Source organism: Pleurodeles waltl, chromosome 7, assembly GCF_031143425.1.
Source record: "Pleurodeles waltl isolate 20211129_DDA chromosome 7, aPleWal1.hap1.20221129, whole genome shotgun sequence".
In the NCBI taxonomy this organism is placed as follows: Eukaryota; Metazoa; Chordata; class Amphibia; order Caudata; family Salamandridae; genus Pleurodeles; species Pleurodeles waltl.
This window is the reverse complement of record NC_090446.1, coordinates 234,158,848-234,177,576: the sequence shown is the minus strand read 5'-3', so window position 1 is coordinate 234,177,576 and position 18,729 is coordinate 234,158,848. Positions and strand designations below refer to the sequence as shown.

The following is an 18,729-nucleotide window of genomic DNA, read 5'->3' as shown; positions in this document are numbered from 1 at the left end:
AGCGCCACTGGTTTCACGTTTGGGTCAATATGCAGTTTTACTTGCCTTTGAGCTTTCCCAATCCCGCGAACAGCTGCAGGAAATCGTTGAGGAGGGACTGTGTGTGATTCGTATACCTGGCATACAAAGAAAACCATTTCAAGATCCTCTGCAGTGTGACACCCCAATAGAGTGCCTCGGTTTCTTTTGACCACGCAGAATTTGGCTGTGGTTGTGCGTTCTTGATTGGTGATGGACACATCTATGGTGCCTTGCAGAGGAAGTGGGTCACGCCCTCCATAGGTTTAGATTTTTGTGTTGCTTGGCAACAAACTCAGTTTTTGGGGAAAGACTTTGGCACATTGTGTTGTCCATGACGTTGACCGAGGTGCCTGTGTCGATCGCACCGTTGCAGAGGTGTCATTTATCATGACTGTGCTCATGGGGGGCAGTCGGCATTAATGTTGTCACCATCCAGTAAATGAGATGATGAAGATGTCCTCTTCGTCATCCTCCTCGTACATAGGCATCCTTGTGTCCTTGCGCCCTCCAGGCATACTGTCCCCAGGATTTATGATCTTTATGGTGGCCGTCTTTCCTTTGAAGCCTCTCTGCCTTACTCTTCCCATCCGGTACATCTTGTCAAAGTGGTTTCCTCTTCCACAGTTGTTACCGATTTTTCCCCTTGCCGGGCATCCGCCCGGTGTTTTGTGCTCGTATCCACAGATGACGCACGTACCTTCACCTTGTTTTGATGTGTTGGGCTGCCGCCAGGAGGTCTGACGAGGTTGGATTGCATCAACCTGCTCCTCTTTCATGGTTGGCTGTCGAGGGACAATGGCTGCCAACATTGATTTCAGCCATGGCATCAGCACGGACAGCTGAGATTTCGTGGGATTGAGCCACGATCAATCGTAGCATGTTCAGACGGCATCCCAGGAAGATTTGCGCACGGATTTCTTGATGTTGCTTGAGGCATACGCACGTGCTGGCGAGCTGTCTCAACCTGACATAAAACATGTATACGGATTCTACATCCGTTTGATGGGCTTGGCGCAACTTAAACCATTCATAATCAGGGTTGAGGTAGGCATCGAAAAATCTATTTAGTGCCACCACTGTGGCTTTGAAATCCCCTGTGTCACCTGTATTGGGGAGTGAGTCGAAAAGCTAATGAAGTTCATCGCCTCCCATGTGTACCATCAGCAACCTGGGCATTGCACCATCCGCTTCCCTGGTTGCACAGGAATTGTTCTCCAGGTGGCCAAGCCAGAGGCACCGCTGTGGCGGGGTCTGCTAGCTGACTAAACGGGGGCAGCGCAGCCACAGAGGAATGGGCCCCTGCACGGGCATGTGCGGGTTGCTGCTCCCGACTTCGCTCTGGTGTGCTAATTCTTTAGTTCCCTTTTGAGGCTAAGGCGACCAGGTCTCTTTTAACACACTGTCATTTCACTCCGTTATTCTACATGTTTCAGGAGGTGAGAGTCTTTTACTAGCACTTTTTCTCATATACTTTTTTTTGTGTAATGTTTCTGTCCACTTTGAAGTGCTGCAGTTGTCAAATTTGAATTGTGTTTTATTTATGTTTTGCTTTCCTTTTTTTTCTCTTTTGTTTTCCCCTCCTCTCCTTGCTCATTGGGTTACAGCTGGAGTTGGGGTCGTGTGTCATATGCACCCGGTTCTGTAGATGTCGACCAGGATGCTGCAGAGGGTAGCCGCTCACCTCAGTGGTGTTTTAGGGCAGACACCATGGTGAACACCCTCTTGGGTCCTCGCTGTGATGTGGTCTAGCACCGCTCCGCACGTAGCACATCTGCTGCCTGCCAGACCACGCCCTGCACCGTTCAGCACACGTGCTTTGCCGCACCCAGCAAGCACAACTTTCCTGGAGGGGAGGGTGGTGGAGTAAGCAGGTAGGCCTCTGTGACTGTTACTTTTGCTGAGCTGCCTGCGCATCGTCTCTCGGGGTGGACAGGTCACCAGTGAGTGGGGGCGCTGTCCGAACAACTCTTCGGTCAGTGTGATGCCAGGGAGGTGAAATGTTGCGGGGTTTCCGGCCTCGTCACCAGTGTATCATGGCGCAGGGCCCACTGCCATTGCTGTGCGCAGAGACACACACATACCAGTTGGATGCTCTGTCTCTGGAGACTGCCGGGTCATCAGCCCCAACTTTATTTATAACATCGGGTTGCAGCCCGCCCTCGCGCCCTTGATGGGAAACAATGTATTGGAGAGCCCCAGTGCCTCTCTACATTATCCACAAATTAGTGCTGTTTGGCTCCACCCGCTCAAATTAAGCACTTCATGAAGTCTAAAATAATCTGTTTAAAGGAAATTTTATTAGCTGCAATCTGGACCTGGCTCCTTAAAAGCGGACGTTGCTGGCGGTGCGTGAACATTTGGGGGTTGCTTCCATCGGTTTCGAATGCGTGATGGTCCAAACAGTGGAACAGATAATACCACATGGCATTTCTATAGCAATAATTAAATGAATGTTAGGGTTGTGCTCAAGTTGTATCATTACAGCAAAAACTCATACAAACATGACACAGAGTCAATTACACTTTTCAATTTGGAAATGCCTAGCTTCTGTCATCATTCATACAGGGATATAGACGCTTGATATTGTTTAACATTTGGTAATTGAATAACCAGTATTACAAACAAAAGAAACCATGTACCTTAGCTGATTTAAAAGACTGCCTAAAGTCAGTGATGCAATACACTGCACTAAACAATTTAGGCACTCAATCAGAACAGTATCATAAACAAGATAATCATCTGCACAGTCGTTAATTATTTAGAAAGTCCCCAGAAAAAGACCCGCGTACGATATAGAGGAGTAAATAATTAATTTACGCGAAGCTCCGATTGTGTTTGTGGTTTGACAAGTCAGCACGGAAAGCAGCGAGCTTCCACCCTTATCAAGTCTCTAGGTCGTAAGGACAGCTTTAAAAAGATGAAACTAAATCTACTGGCTAGATTTTCATCTTGCCGACTTATTTATTTCTGTGAGTAATTCTCCAAACCACTAGAGCCCCTTCAAAGTTGAGGTATACTCCCTTCTGCTTCCCTGTTAAGTATACTTTCATTATTAAAAATATAAGTTGTTTTCATTTTTAGTCCAATGTTATGTATTTATTCCATAATATTTGTATTAAATGAAATAACCCGGCTTATGCGTTACTGAACTATTAATTCATATTTCAGTTTTGTTGTTTTACCACTCCTTCATAAACTTGTCGCAGCCAAATAATTAAAAATGACTTACATTGTTATGTCAATGTTATCACCTCTCATCAGTTTAGCAAATAAAATACAGATTTACATTTGCGATTTGAATATTTACAGGCTAACCTTGATATTATATGCTGTATGTAATATATACATTTTCAAATGATCATTGTTATTTCAGTCATATCAGCTATCTGCAGATCAGCAAATATAAGACAGATTTACATTTACGATTTGAATGTTTAGTGGCTAACCTCGATATTTTATGCAATATACAATATATACATTTTCAAATGATGACTCTTAATTTAATGTGATGGCCCTTAGCAAATTTGTGTCAGATTTGTGAACGTGTGACGACGACAATATCCTGAGCAGTTCACTCATTACATATGTGTATTTTTGCTACTTCTGGTCTCGTTTCCAATATGGGAACTAATGTGGGGTAGGCGTGGATTGGAAGTCTGGGTGCAGAAGACGCTTGCAGCCTAGCATTGCAGACCAAAGTGGAATCAGGCGTTCAGAGGGGTAGGCGCACAAGGGCAAAAGAGTAGGTGGAAAGCAAGCAAAGGCAGTAAGCCAAATCTTCTGTAGCAAAGCTGCCTCATGTTTTCTATGCAATTATCTATCCACTCATCTTTTCACGTTTCCATCCACCCATTAATATCTACCATTTCACTTCTACATTTTACCATTGATTCATTCTTTCATCCACCATTCAATATTTCACTAGTCCATCCATCATCTATGCAGCCATCCCTATGTCCATCCACCTGTACATTCATCCTTTGACTTACACATCCATAAAGTATTTCCTCCATCAATTGGTCCGTTTTGCCATCTATCCACTTACTTTGCCGTCCTTTACCCGTCCATCCAGTTATCCATTTACCCATTCATCTACTCACTCCTTCATTCACCATCTCATCCATCCTATCACTCTTACTACCTTTCTTTAACTCCATCCTTACTTTCACCTTTCCTTCTTTGCAACCTTCCATCCTTCTTTCCCTTTTCTGTCAACCCTTATAGTGGTAATTAAGAACTTTTGTCTGCCAAATTGCAGACAGTTGAGACTCATAAAAACCCAACATGCGGTGTTTGCTAAAGTAGGGGGCTCACAATGTAGTAGGGCCTGTTTGTGCCAAGAGATCTCAACCTCCGCCAAGAAGTCACTGAGCACAAAGTTATGTACAACCCTTTCAGCTACACAAAGAGTGCCAGACCATAAGGGCCTTTCAGACGACTGCCATTGACTTAATTATTACAGTTGATTAGTAGTGTTGCTGTACAACACTAAGCCCGTCATTGGGCATCATTTTAAGCCAGTGTACAAATCACATAAAGCACATATTTGTCTCGAATAAATATTAAAACTTCTATCGCGGCAGTTCTTTGATGGTACATTGAAAAGTATATCAGGAATTGCCCAGAAGCAGTTTGATCCATATCTGATCTTACCAAACAACGATGATAATTCTGTAACAGCTTTTTTTTCAAGTGAATTTCTTTAGTTATTATAATGATATACTATGCTCACTACCAACCATGCCCTATGCCAGTGACAATCAAAGACGGAAGGGGCCGCTTGCAGCCCTTATGAACTGTACATGCTGCCCCCTCATGCACAGCAACACTGGGCTGCTCTTCACTTGAGAGAGCACTAACATTGAGAAAGATGTCACATAAACGGTCAAGCAATAAAGACCGCTTGCAACAAACGTGTAAAAATATGATCTACAAAAATCCAAAAAAGTGCTTTCATAAACACACAGACGTAATTTACCTTAGTACACTAGATTATATCAGTGCATTGAGAAATATACTTTTTTTAACAAAAATTAATACTATTAAACGTACATTCATGCCTTCTCCCACCTTGACAACAACGCTAACAGTGAGCTAAGAGGGAAGCAATTAATCACATGGTCCCGTCTCGATCGCCTGGGCTGTTATTACACATGGACACCATTATAAAATATTCATTTATTGATTGATTTATTTTTTACCTTTAACATTATAGTTTGTTAAATCAAATACAAGAGAATGTTTTGTAGCGCCTCCTAAACTAATGTATTTCAAGTTGCTCTTATATGTGATAATGAGGAAAGGGAATGTAAAGTAAGACAAAGCAATTGCCTAGGATCATGCAATTTGGTAAACTGGGGAAGCTGGGATTCATCCCAGGTTTCCTGGTGATACACTGAGCAATTCTATGTCATCCCAATTCAATAATCATTTTACTTCTTTTGTGCACTTGACACTCCCAAGGAATCAATAGCAAGCAGAGAAGGTTTACCCCAGGGTGTAGTAAAGGGACAGCGATTCAGATAAGAGTATAAGACAGTATAACCAAATCTATTCCTCTTTTAAAGACAATAAGCTTTATTTAGAGGGCAGTATGAAATTAAGCACTCAAAATAATTCAATGACTCACTGTCCACACTATGTACATGCTTCATCTTCTCTATGCCCATCTTACATACCCCCAAAGCCCTACTCTCACCCTGCTGGCATCAATGCAGCCCTAAGCACACCACAGATTTTAGACCCCTGAAAACATCTGCAAGTACCCAAGCTCTAACCAGTTACTCCTATTGGAGTCCTTCACACACACCTTGTGCCATGACCTATTGCTGCAATACCTGTTGCTAGAAACAGGGGGGCTTATTTACAAGCAACTTGCGACACCGGTGTATAAGTTTTCATGATGCTCTGACAGTGCAGAGTGCAGACCCATATCTACGAGACAGCACAAAACCACTTTGCATGGCTTTTCATGACCTTGTGGATATCAGGTAGGGAAGCTTTGCCTTACACTGCATCAGGGGGCATTCCATGGGAATTGCAGTTGCTTTCCCCATGCAACATCCATGGGATTTTATGTATTCCAGATTTACAAGCATCTGTAAACTTCGGAATGCGTCAAAACTGTACGTCTCTCAGGGGAGGTGTAACAAGTAGAAATATCTTTATTTCTCCTAGTTTTTATCTCTTTCTATCTGCACTGCATTCTGAAGCACATACTGAAAGAGGAAAACGCCTTGAGAGATTGTTTTTATGCAGGAAGGTGTGCCTTCCTAAACAAAGAAATCCTGCAAACAATGCAGACAACCTTGCACCATGGTGCAAGAGTGCCTGAGTTGGCGCCAGGCAGCAAATTGTGTGCTGGCACTGGCTGAAAGGACAGGAATACAATGTATAGTTTAAATACAGTGCATTCCCGAAATTTCAAATTGGCATAGGGCAGCGCAGGAAAACTATATGTGCCACTGACCTATGCCAATTCATTGTAAATATGAACCAGGGTTTCTGGTTGGCGAGATATGCACCCTGCCCAAGCAGAAACTACAATCGTAGTCACGGTAAGTCAGATGGTTATCATTAATTAACTTATGCTCACCCTCGTATCCTGAAACAGAGAAGGCAAGATTAACTTAAAAGGAAGTGTGTAAAGTATTTGTGTAACACTACAAACAGTAACACAGTGAAAACACCACAAAAATACTTAACATCAATTTAGAAAAAAGGCTTATATTTTTATGAACAAAACAAGACAAAAATGCCAAGTGCCAATAGGTATAACCAGAGTTATGAATTTTTAAAGATTATATCAAATTGTAGTGCTTAACAACTTAAAGCACTAACCTGGGATATCTGGCCATGCTAGAAGAGGGTAAATCCAAATGTTCTTGCCAACTATGTTGGCGCATGGTTCTGATACAGAAACCAGCCTTGCCCCTCTAAAAAAGTACATTGGTTCTTGGATGTGTCAACATCGAAGTCAAGATGCGCGGAACAGAGGAGGAGAGGCATTATCAATGATCATTCAGATGTAGGCGATGCCTCAGTTCTGAACTGTGCATAGTCGGAGATGCATCAGAAGCTGGACATAATACACTGTGCAGTCGGTGATGCGGTGTCTGCTATCGTCATGCAGCAGCGCTGTATTAGTGTTGAGGGAGAAGTGCCAGTTCCGATCAGCGTAACACTATTGATGCGCAGGCTCTGCTATTTGCAGCACTTTATACCCACTTCCAAGGGCCTAGCACTGGATTAGCACTAGTTGGCAGGGCGAGAATTGCAGCAAGCAAAGTCCAGGTGCTGTTGTAGGTTGATGAGAAGTCTTTGATATCCCTGAGCTTTAGAACCAGGGACAAGCAGGCATGCCCTTGGAGTCACTCTGTATTCAAGTGAGATGGGTCTAGTAGCAGGCAGCAGGGCAGGACAGAAGAAAAGCAGTTCTTCCAAGGCAACAGTCCAAAGGGGCAGTCCTTGTTTCAGCAAAGCAGTCCTTCCTCCTGGCAGAGTTCTTCACAGGTCCAATAGTGTACTGAGTTGGTAGGGTCAGAGGTCCACTACTTACACCCAGTTGTGCCTTTGAAGTGGGAATGACTTCAAAAAAGGGTCTTTGAAGACCACAGAGGTTATTTCTAACTGCCCAGTCTCCAGACTCATTACCGGGGGTATGCAGCCCTTTGCGTGGGGGACAGGACACAGTCTATTCAGATGTACTTGTGAGGCTGTGACCAGCAACTCCTACTCATTATGCCCAGGATGGCCCACCAGGATGTTGATGGCCCACCAGGCACACCTAAGCTCCCTTTGTGCGTGGCTGTCTAGAAGAAATGCACAAAGTTCAAGCTGCCATCCATCCCAGATGTATCGTGGGAATAGGCTACAGACACACAGTGTTAAGAGCAAAAAGGTTCCAACCTTCTAAAACTGGCATTCTTAAACAGTGTAACCATAAATCTGCCTTTAGCATCAAAGAGGATTTATCATTACAGTTCCATAGGTACTAAAGAAGACAGATTTACCTTAACTCTGTTAGTAATTACAGCTTTTTAGGTGTAATAAAGAATTCCCAATTTTAGCCTATGGGAGGGGTAGGTCTCACAGTAGTGAAAAACAACTTTAGGAGTTATTCACTACCAGGACATGTAAAACGTAAAAACATATGTCCTAACTTTCAATTACATAGCACACTGCCCTATGGACTACCTAAGATCTACCTTAGTGGTCACTTATATGTAACATAAGGGGAATTTAAGAGTTGGTAAGAGGTTTTAAATGCCAAGTCAACATGACATTGTGAACAGCACACACAGGCTCCGCGGTGGCAGCTCTGAGACATGTTGAGGGGGTCCATGAGTGGGTGGCCTAAACAATGCTGCAGTCCTACTAGTAGCACTTAATTTAAAGCCCCTGGGCACACATAATGCACACTTTACTCGGCACCATGTCTGACAGTACCACTGCCTAGAGTGCTTACTAGGAACAGAGAACTGCATGTAGAAATGCCCTATGCTGAGGTGCCCTGCCAGTAGGCAAAGATATTCACTGACTTTGGCCATGGCCCAGTTGTCTCAACGTATAGAGTATTTCATTTAGCAATGTCATGTGACCTGTACCTCTGTCCAAAGTATCTGCCAGGCATGGAACCCCCATGGCACAATAGTTAGTGGTTTGGGGCCTTTAGGAACCAGCAATTGTCGTGCTCAGAGGACACAAGGTAATGGACTGCCATTCAGCCATTTGCTCTGGGTAGAACACTAACAATATTCCCCACTATGTCGGCTTTCACTGTGGTTAGGTTGTGGCCTTTTGCTACACCATCTTCGAGTTCCTCTGAGCACATGACCTGGCCATTACTAATTTGTTAGTTACAAGTATCCCTCATGCACTGTCTGCTATTCACAACAAGTGCTCTTTCCTGGCAAGTGTTGTTTGCAGACTTGTCATTCAGCCAAGATGTATGCCCAATACCCTTATGCTTTTCCTACTCAGTGTAGCCTATGATAATGCCCACTGACCACTGAGGGGCATATTTACAAGCCCCTTGTGCCTCCTTGCGCCACACTGGTGTCATTTGCGTAACGCTAATGTGGCATTAAGGAGACAGTCTCCCACGCCATATTTACAAAGGGGCGCAATTCATGCATTGTGCCACTTTGTAAACCATGGCACCATATTATGCCTGCACCAGGCATAATGTATGCAAGGGCGGTGTTCCCACGCAGGGAGGCCCAAAAAAATAAATAGTGCATCGAAATTGACTAGATTTCAATGCACAATTTTAGGCATCATTTTTAATGCCTGTTCAGGGCAGGCTTTAATATGATGCACCCATAATCTCCTAGGGGCCTCCCTGTGCTTTGCCAAAAATGTTGAAACTATTGTGGTATTGTGCGCCATGGTCGCCATGGTGCGCCATATTGTAAATACAGCACACCCATGGTGCCATTAGGGGGGCGCAGATGGCGCAAGAAAAGTGGCACATCAATGCTAATGCACCACTTACTTGTAAATATGCCCCTAAGTACTAGGGTCATTGACCCTGCACTCTGTGCAAACCCCATGCACACACTACACACCAAGCCACTGCAACTGGTCTTTGCCATTAAACAATCACCAATTATCTGCCAGTTTGTCCTGATGAATGCATAAGACCCAGCTGTGTAAGCTGATAAGCTCAGAAAAATATCGACAGTATGCCCTGATATACTTTTAGTGAGGAAACTGTAGGTGACACAAAAATAATGCAGCATAAGGTAATCATCAGGGCTACGGCAGGGGAACACTAAGTTATGCAGCAGAGTTGACTAAATTCAAATAGCAAATTATGCGACATAATACAGCACCTTTTTAATAGCATTTCTTCAATTTTTTGTAATTTCTACACATGGCAATACTGTCTGGGGAAAGCTTTCACCTCATTAGCACCAGTTTAACAACCAGATTTAAAAAATAAACAACTGAAAACATGACTAATTAACTTCTGTAAAGAGCCTTCCACTGTGCACGAACACATCACTACGTTTTAGCAACTTTTGATCCCTTTGAGCTAGAATTTTTTTTTAGCAAAATCTTCAGTTTATGCAGCAGATGATGGATTATGTGACAAATGGTGCAAATCCATAAATACGCAAAGAAAGCAGTGGTCACAGAATCACTTAATCATAGTGGCCCTGTTTATCATACACTGTTCAGTGGATATTCATGGTAGTTTAAAATGCAGGTGATGGTGATGTACGCCCAGACAAAAACATTCAATTGTACATACTGTGCTTCTTAGTTAGTTCTATTGGATTTCAGTTTCCCTAAGAGCGATCCGAAAGATGAATAAATAGAATGCGAGTGATGGGTCAACATCATTTTACAATCCACTTTTTCACAGTAGATTTTCGAGCTGTACGTTCAATAGAGAAAACTTTAAAGCAGTGCTTAATTTGTGCTTGTTGTTTACGGTGCGGAGCTCCGGCACTTATTTTTAAGGGCCAGCACTTATTGTTCTGCCTCAAGCATTTACTGCAAGCAAAAGACGGAGGAAGAGAAAACGAAAAAGCAACACAATGGGAGAAAGATGAAAGCTGGAGGAGCGAGCTGAAGGGGCAGGGAGTGGCTTTAAATGAATTGAAGAGGCCTGAGATAGTTTCAGGATTAAGCTGCCGCAGTATTCCGTGTTCACACATTTAAATGCAGCAGCCTTGTGTTTGAAACGAGGGCTTTGGGCACCGGCACTTTTTATTTACAAATTAAGCACTGCTGTTAAGGGTCGATTGACAGGATGTAGAGGGTCACTTAGAGGGTTATGGCCTCTATGAGACTGGTTAACACATTTTTTTCCATCAGCCTCATTCCATGTATGAGAACCCTCTTTGAGTGAAAACACTCATCCAAGCCTGTGCCCTGTTTGGAACAGGAAGCTACTATGCATTGTCTCTCTAAGTCTTCATTAATCCAGCAGGGAATCTTCAACAAAAATAACATATTTGTTGTACTTCTCTTTATTTGAGTTCTGATGGCAGGCTGCACTCACCTCAATATAATGCAAGGTCTGGGGCTAGGATGAGAAGGGAATGGTCACTGATTCGTATTCTACTCATTGGAGTGAATGTAGGGTAGTAACGTGCACCATCTGGTTTACCCTCTGTTATCCCTGCAACTGCCCTTACTACATTTGATCCCATCGTTCACCAAGTCAGGGGTTCTGGAGTCCTCTTTATGTTCTGTAGATTCTAGTCCTCCTACTTCCCCTAGGCTAGCAGCAAATAAAAGGCTTGTGAAGATGTAAAGGGTGGTGGGAAAGTTGAACATCTATGACAGCAGGCGTGGTAAAATGAGTGATCTAACGTCCCCCATCCTAGCATTTAGGTGAATCAGTTTCCATTAGTCTGCTCTGTTTCTTCCTAAGTGTAAAGAAAGGAGAGGGCACATCCAATTGCCTAAAGTAGCAGACAGAGCAAAGAATAGACATGCTTTTCCCTCTGACCACAGAGAATAACCTCAAAGGCTGAATGTAAGTTGGACACGTTAGAACAGTAAAAATTGCTTGATTGGTAAATTTCATACTTCACCCAATTTTCTGAATTAGGGTCTTGTTTCTGTAATTCCAATAGACCTTCATGAAGCACGTCTACTTGCGAAGTTCTTCTTGCACAGGCTCTGGGTAGAGAAAACCTTTCAGGCCTGGGCTTTTGATTTCCTTGTATAATTATGTTCAGGAGTTTCATAATCTAAATTAAAAAACAAGATAATTGTAGAGATTTTGTATCTGTGAAACCGTATAAAGAAAAAATTATTAGGTCTATTTTATTTAATTTGAGTTTTTTTTAACATTGATGTCTAATAAATTTGATGGTGAGCTGTTGAGTGCACCAATAATGATCTGAAATAAGAATTACAATCCTAACACAAATATGCCTTAAAGAAAATATCATAAGCACTGCATAGTCATGAATATTCTTTGCCAGAGTAACTATTTGGTATACAGAGATTATTTTGTTTGGGTGTGAAAAGAAGTGTACACTTTTAATATAGAGATTGACATAGATAAAAAAAGAACGCCTTAAGAATAATGGACCTAAAAAAGATGGGCAAATCGGCTAAACTTGAGCCATGATACCAGATAAAGTAGTGGTATTGTCTTCCTTGTTGTGTTGTTCTTGATGTGGATAAAGAGCACATAACTCCTATTATTCAGTTGTTCATTCCTTGTCCCAGTACTCATATCTATCTGATGATCCCATCTCACCAGACAAACGTTCTGCTGCCAATCCCTTAATTCTGTTCAACTCAACTATATCCTACTTCAAGGAGGCCAATTCAGCCTGTGTATCTTCCTAGCCCACATGGTTGTGAGGGCAAAATGAGGATACAACTTAAATTGGGGTATACTGTTCTGCCATATCTACTCACATAGCCTATTATAGAACTGGTAGGGCTCACTGGGAGCATGTGCTCATAGAAGCAAGGGTCCTCACACACAGGAGGGGAGCATGCTTCATCATCTAGCCTGCCCCTCTTTGGGCTGGTGCTGCAATGCCCAATGGGACCCCTGAAGGGGCACTTTGCCAGATACATTTCTGTAAAAATTGCCTTGAGTTAAGCTAGGAGAGGTGCTGGTTGTCCCAGTTAGTGATTGAGAATAAATATGACACTCAATCTACAAAGGTGGGGTTACAAACGGATAGAGGTAGCACGCCTTCCTTATGTTAGAGGATGAGGTACGCATAATGTTTCCTGAGGAAATGCTGTATTATCATCCTCCCACATACTAGGCATGTAACCTGTAGACTGAAAATGTGTGTCAAGATAATTTTATTTGACTCAATATACCAAAATCTGGCTTCCAAGTAGAAACCAGAATCATTATATCTAAGAGTTTCTTTTACTGTTTTTAACCTTGACATAGATCTACATCTTTATTCAAATTACCATTTTGTCCATGGATCTATAGTCAATTTTACCTCGCACTCTTCCAATCATCTCACTTACCAACTGGCATCTTTCCCAGCTTAACTAAAGGTGATTCTTACAAAAAGATCTCCAGCAAAGCACCCGTTTGCAGGGCCCGTCAGTAATTGCAGGATCATCCTGATGAGGAACATGTCCGTTGATGATGATGCATGTTACCCTTGGGTGGGTGACAGCACTTGCTTCTAAAAGCACATACTCCCAGTGACCCAACCAGGTCTCTAATAGGTTACCTGAGTATGTATGATGGAACTGTGTACCTCAATTTACTGTGTATTCCAACAGAGGAGACAGTATACTGGACCTATAACTCCTTGTCCTCCCATATATAAGTAACTACAGTACAGCGGATCAGCTACGGGACCTCCCTGGTGTTGCTTTCTATCATTTGCTTTGCTTTGATCTTGACCAGTGGCTCTTCCATCATGGAAGAATTACAGAGTCTGAGCTGCAATGATGCCATTGTAGAAGCAATGTGGAAGATGCAGTCACTTCTAGGCTGAAATAGGGGTACTCCTTCAGGAAGCCTTAAAGAAGATTGGGACAAACTGTACTCCATGAAAAAAGAGTTTGTTAGAACGGCCCATCACAGTGCCATAAAAGACTGAATATTTAAGAGCAAACATAGTGCCAAAGGTATGCTGGTTACTAACGTTTCATGTATATTTCTTGAAGATCTAGCCTTCCTAAAGTACTGGGTACAGATAACATGGAAGTGCATGAAGCATTGGCCGATTTTATTCATCAATACTGACAAAAAACAGATGGATACCATAAAAAGTAACAATGGCAGAAAATGCATTAAAACATCAGTGAGATCTTTTTGTTCAAGACAAGATTGGCAGAGATAAACACAGAAATGAATTAAAGCAAAGAGTTTCTCATGCGACAAAAACACACCAAGTTCCAAAAAGACATCAACAAGTTCAGCAAAAAAAAATGTTCCCTTATACCAAGGAAGATTTCACGAAGTCAATACATTCTAGCTCTTCAGAGGAGAGAGTAAGCACCAAAAAGAAATATAAGAACTACAGTCGGACCTCAGGGTCTGATCGCTGAAGAATGATGAAGAATGGAGAAGACAACAAGGGTGTCAAACATATCCAGTGGGACCATTCCCATACCATAACCTCCATTGCGGCAGTTTCCATTCTTTCAACCGAGAACACTCACACCTTTTAACCACTTTGTTTTAGGAAAAGGAAATAACAGACATAGAGGCAAGCAGGTCCAATGGAAGAAGGAAGAATCCCAAATGGTGACAAGGGACAGAAGGAAAGAGCAGAATAAGACAACATGGTCATTAATCTCTCTAAGAGAAGACTGACTGAGACCGAATCTGAAACCCCAAATCAGGGATTATTGCAGAGAAAGACCCCTTATGCCTTAATTGTGAACTTCCAAAATTTTGGGGAAAAATAAGATTGCATGCTTTTTTGCAAACAGCGATGCTGGCAGCCCTACAAGTGACTCGGGACTCAGAAATAGATCAATGTTCATTCTTCCTAGTGCTATACTTTGTGAAGTTCTCACATTTGAAAAAGCAGTGATAAATGACATTCAAAAAATGTCCAGCAATAGCCCCTTTCAAAATTTGACCAGGAATGAGAGGGGAGCTCTCAGCACACTAGCCAATGATGACACAATCACCAGAAAACCTGAGGGCTATGGTGGAGCAATTGTCATCCTGACTGCAGAAGAGTACAGGACTACTGAGCAACACCAACCACTACAAACCACTAAATACAGACCGAACACAAAGATTACACAACAAATCTGTACATCAGTAAATGAGGCAGAAAATGATGGATGGATAACTACGAAAGAAGCTGCTTTCATCTTAACCAAAACCTAAAATACTGTATTTTTACTCACTGCCCAAAATGCACAAAGGACTAAGACCTCCTCCAGGAAGACCCATAATTTCAGGAATAGGTTACTCCTAGATCTACTGTCAAAATTCTGTGACCACTTCCTGAAACCAATGGTAGAAGGGACACCAACTTTTCTACAAGATACCAAAGACATACTTAACCTCATCAAAACCATTATTATACTTGGAAACTTGGACATTCTGATCACTCTGAATGTAGAAACACTCTACACCAACACACGTCAGGATGCTTTTTTGGACCTGGTGATATCAATCGATGACGGGTTTCTTAAGACTAGGACGTTTCAAAAAGTGACAGACAGGAATAGCGTCCTTTTATTTGACAATCATCCTCCCCATGGCATGAGAAATAATTTGCCATTCAGACAGTTCCCTAGGTTTTAAAGGAACTGCAGCGATATAACCACATGTGAGAACCAATCACAGGCACTAGCTAACAAATTGCTAGATAGGAACTGCCCTATGCACATTATGACCACTGTTCACATTCTGGAAAAATGAAAAAGATACACCCAACCAGACCTTACTTGTGTAACTACCTACACCTCCAACATCAAACATCTTTAAAAAGATAATCCATTAAAGATGATCTGTATTGAACAGCTGAGGCACTATTACTGAAAAGCCCCTCTTTACTTTTAAGCGAACAGGTAACATAAGGGATCTAAATGTGCACACAAGACCAAACCACATGGACTCCTCAGATAGTATAAGTACAAGTTGGGGCCTTCCACCAGTGGTCATTCATTACACTTGTGGCTGCTGCAACGTGTGCCCTTTAACCCAAATGACAAAAAAAATGATCTGGGCCTCAGGTCAAAATGGAAGCTACTTAAACACACTAACTGTCAGATGGAACACTATCTACATCATTACATGCCCACGCGGTCTCAATTACATTGACATGACTGCAAAACCAATTAAAATTAGAATCAATGACCATTGCAGTAATATTAGATGCCACCGGACCACCACAACGTTGAGTTCACATTTCATCATGTCTAACCTCTCTCCTGATGATTTAAGATTGATAATTCTGGAAACCATACGAGGGGGAGAAGATATGATCTGTAGACTGTTAATAAAAGAACAATGTTAGAATTTCAAGCTAAATAGCTGTAGGGTTGGACTGACTGATGACATTCCTTGGACTGAAATTACGAGACCATGACTGTGAACAACACTGTAAATTCCTTGTTGATGAATCAGATATAGGAGAGTTTTGCCACACTACTCCCTAATAAAGATATCACTAGACTTACCTCTAGTAAAGAAATTGCTTTCATTTGTATACTACATACTGGAATACAACTATTGATTCATGTACCACTGAATTTACTTAGGGATGGATATCTGTATAATCCCTATTGAACATGCCTTACATGGGCTATGGTTTACACATCATAGCATGGAAATGTCTCCATGATTCCCCTATACAGTGCAACATTCAGCTGATTTGTGCGTCCACGGCCACAGCCCACTCAGAAATACAGACACTGATTACTACAATGGAATGAGGTCTAGTTGATTTTGCTCACATTTTCATTTAATTAACATCTAGCCTGGTGCTAGGCAGGTCAATCTGTGCTGGTCCTATGAGCTACTTGATGGTGATGTGCTGTCACTAGATGCTTTGTCCATTGCTCAGCAATGTGCAAGGCAACGTGCTCTATGAAAGATTAATCTGTCTACCATTTTATGGCATGGAGCCATCATCTGATGCTTCACCTAATTGCTAAGCAACTGAAGCAGTGTTTGCAAACTGCCCTGTACGTGTGGCCTCGGCGAGTTCCATAATCATGTTACACACCACCCACTAAAAAACAGCTAAAAGATCCAAAATGGGTGTTTCCTGAGACTTCACCCCGAGAACCTCCGAGCAATATGCAAGCTTCCTTTAAAAACTATGCTGGCATGGATGATTCCACTTTCAAAATCGAGTACGGGGGAAGATTATGGCATCTGCACTATGCTCTGCACAAGTAAGTTCCCACGGGGCAACCAAACCCAGAAATCTTTCCGCTGGGTGGGAACATTTTTTCTTGAGTGTCCATCTTTTCTTTTTCTTGAGTATTTGCATGAGATTTGGGTTTATGTGTTATCTTACATGTAATACAGTCATTGAGCACATTACATCCTCAATGTACAAGAGCCCCCATCCAAGAGATGAGGAAGGTGAGAAATACATTTCAATTATCCCACCAGCATGTGGTTGTTTTATGTGAGATATTCCACTATGTGGAAAAGATAGGCACAACCCGGAATGTTTCTTGTGGGCAGTTATATTTCACCACGGCGCACATATTGCAAACATTGCTGCCCATATGGTCAAGCTTCATGTTTTGATATTTTTGTACTGTTGTCTTGATGTTTGTCTTACTTCTCTTATTTTATACAGGTCACTGTTACATCAAACATACACACAAAATAAGTAACTTCCTTAATCAGGTACATGACACAAAGTCTAATGAGGTGGGGTTACATACTGATACAGCTAGCATGATCGTCACCTGACATACTAGGCATATAACGTGTTGACCGAAAACATTTGTCAAAATAATTTTATTTGACTCAACATACCATAATGTGGCTTCAAAGTAGAAAGGAAGATCATTATATCCATGAGATTATTTTACTGTTTTTAACGTGGACATAGATCTACATCTTTATTAATATTACCATTTTGTCCATGGATCTCACACTCTTCCAATCATCTCACTTACCAACTGGCATCTTTCCCATCTAAACTCAAGGCTATTTTTACAAAAAGATCTCTAGCAAAGCACCCCTTCGTAGGGCCCGTCAGTCATTGCGTAACCAGCCTGATGAGGAGCATGTCTGATGATGATGCATGCCAGCCTTGGGTGGGTAACAGCACTTGCTTCTACAAGCACAAGTTTCCAGTGACCCATACCAGGTCACTAATAGGTTACCTGAGTAGGTATGAGGAACAGTATATCCCAATTTAGGTTGTATGCCAACAGAGGAGACTGCATAATGGATCAGAAACTCTCTTCATCATTCCTTATTTAAGTGACAAAACAAGGATAACTATGTAGAGATCGGGCCTAAGTACCTGAATCAGGAAAGGACATTTAGAATCATGAAAATTACAGACAGGCAATGCAAGCATTATCTCTATATGTCAATCATTGTGCCGACCCTAACATCTTTTTGGATCTGAACTGAGAGGCTTGTATTGAACCTCCATGCCACATATATCACCCATTTCCAGGTGGCGGAAGGACAGAGGCATTGAGGTGTACCTTTCCTTGTCATAAAACAAATTTCAAAATAAGATAACCAGCGTATTTGATGTGATCATGTTTTAGCAAGATCTACATTGGAGGCATCCTGCAGTACCAGTCCTACATTCTTATATAAATCAGAAATTGCAGCTTTTGAACCCCAACTAAAGGTGGAACATTATAAACTTTGGTGGTTCATTGTGGCACTAAAGACTATGAGTGGGGTTTCGGACTTCCAAACAGTAGAAAAAATAATAATTGTTCTAGTGTTATTTAAATTTAGCTAAAAAAACAACCTACACTGAACTTGCACTGGGAAAGATAAAAGAGATAACGCCCTGCTCATAGAGAAAGGAAGAACTTACTTTTTGGAGGAACACCAGGACTAGACAGAGCACCAATTAATCCTTGAAAAGTGTTAGTCGATAAGGTCACTATCCCACCCTTAATGAAACAGATGCTATTACAAATGTTGTAAATTATGTTATTGAGATGATTCCATATATCATTACTCTTCAGACGACTTTGACAGAGACAACGATGAATGTAGTGTCATTTATTGGTTTGATTATATGTTGTTGTTGGAAATGTCCTTTTTGAAGTGTTATCCCCAAA

The 18,729-nt window shown here is 41.9% G+C and overlaps 1 protein-coding gene across 1 annotated transcript in view; it reads right to left on the bottom strand.

Annotated features, from left to right (window-relative positions):
• Positions 1-18,729, bottom strand: part of LOC138303991 (uncharacterized) — a 692,211-nt gene that overhangs the window by 419,283 nt on the left and 254,199 nt on the right. The window contains exon 4 of the mRNA XM_069243614.1: positions 11,569-11,732. Coding sequence (XP_069099715.1) covers positions 11,569-11,732 — 164 coding nt within the window. The remainder of the gene's footprint in view (positions 1-11,568; positions 11,733-18,729) is intronic.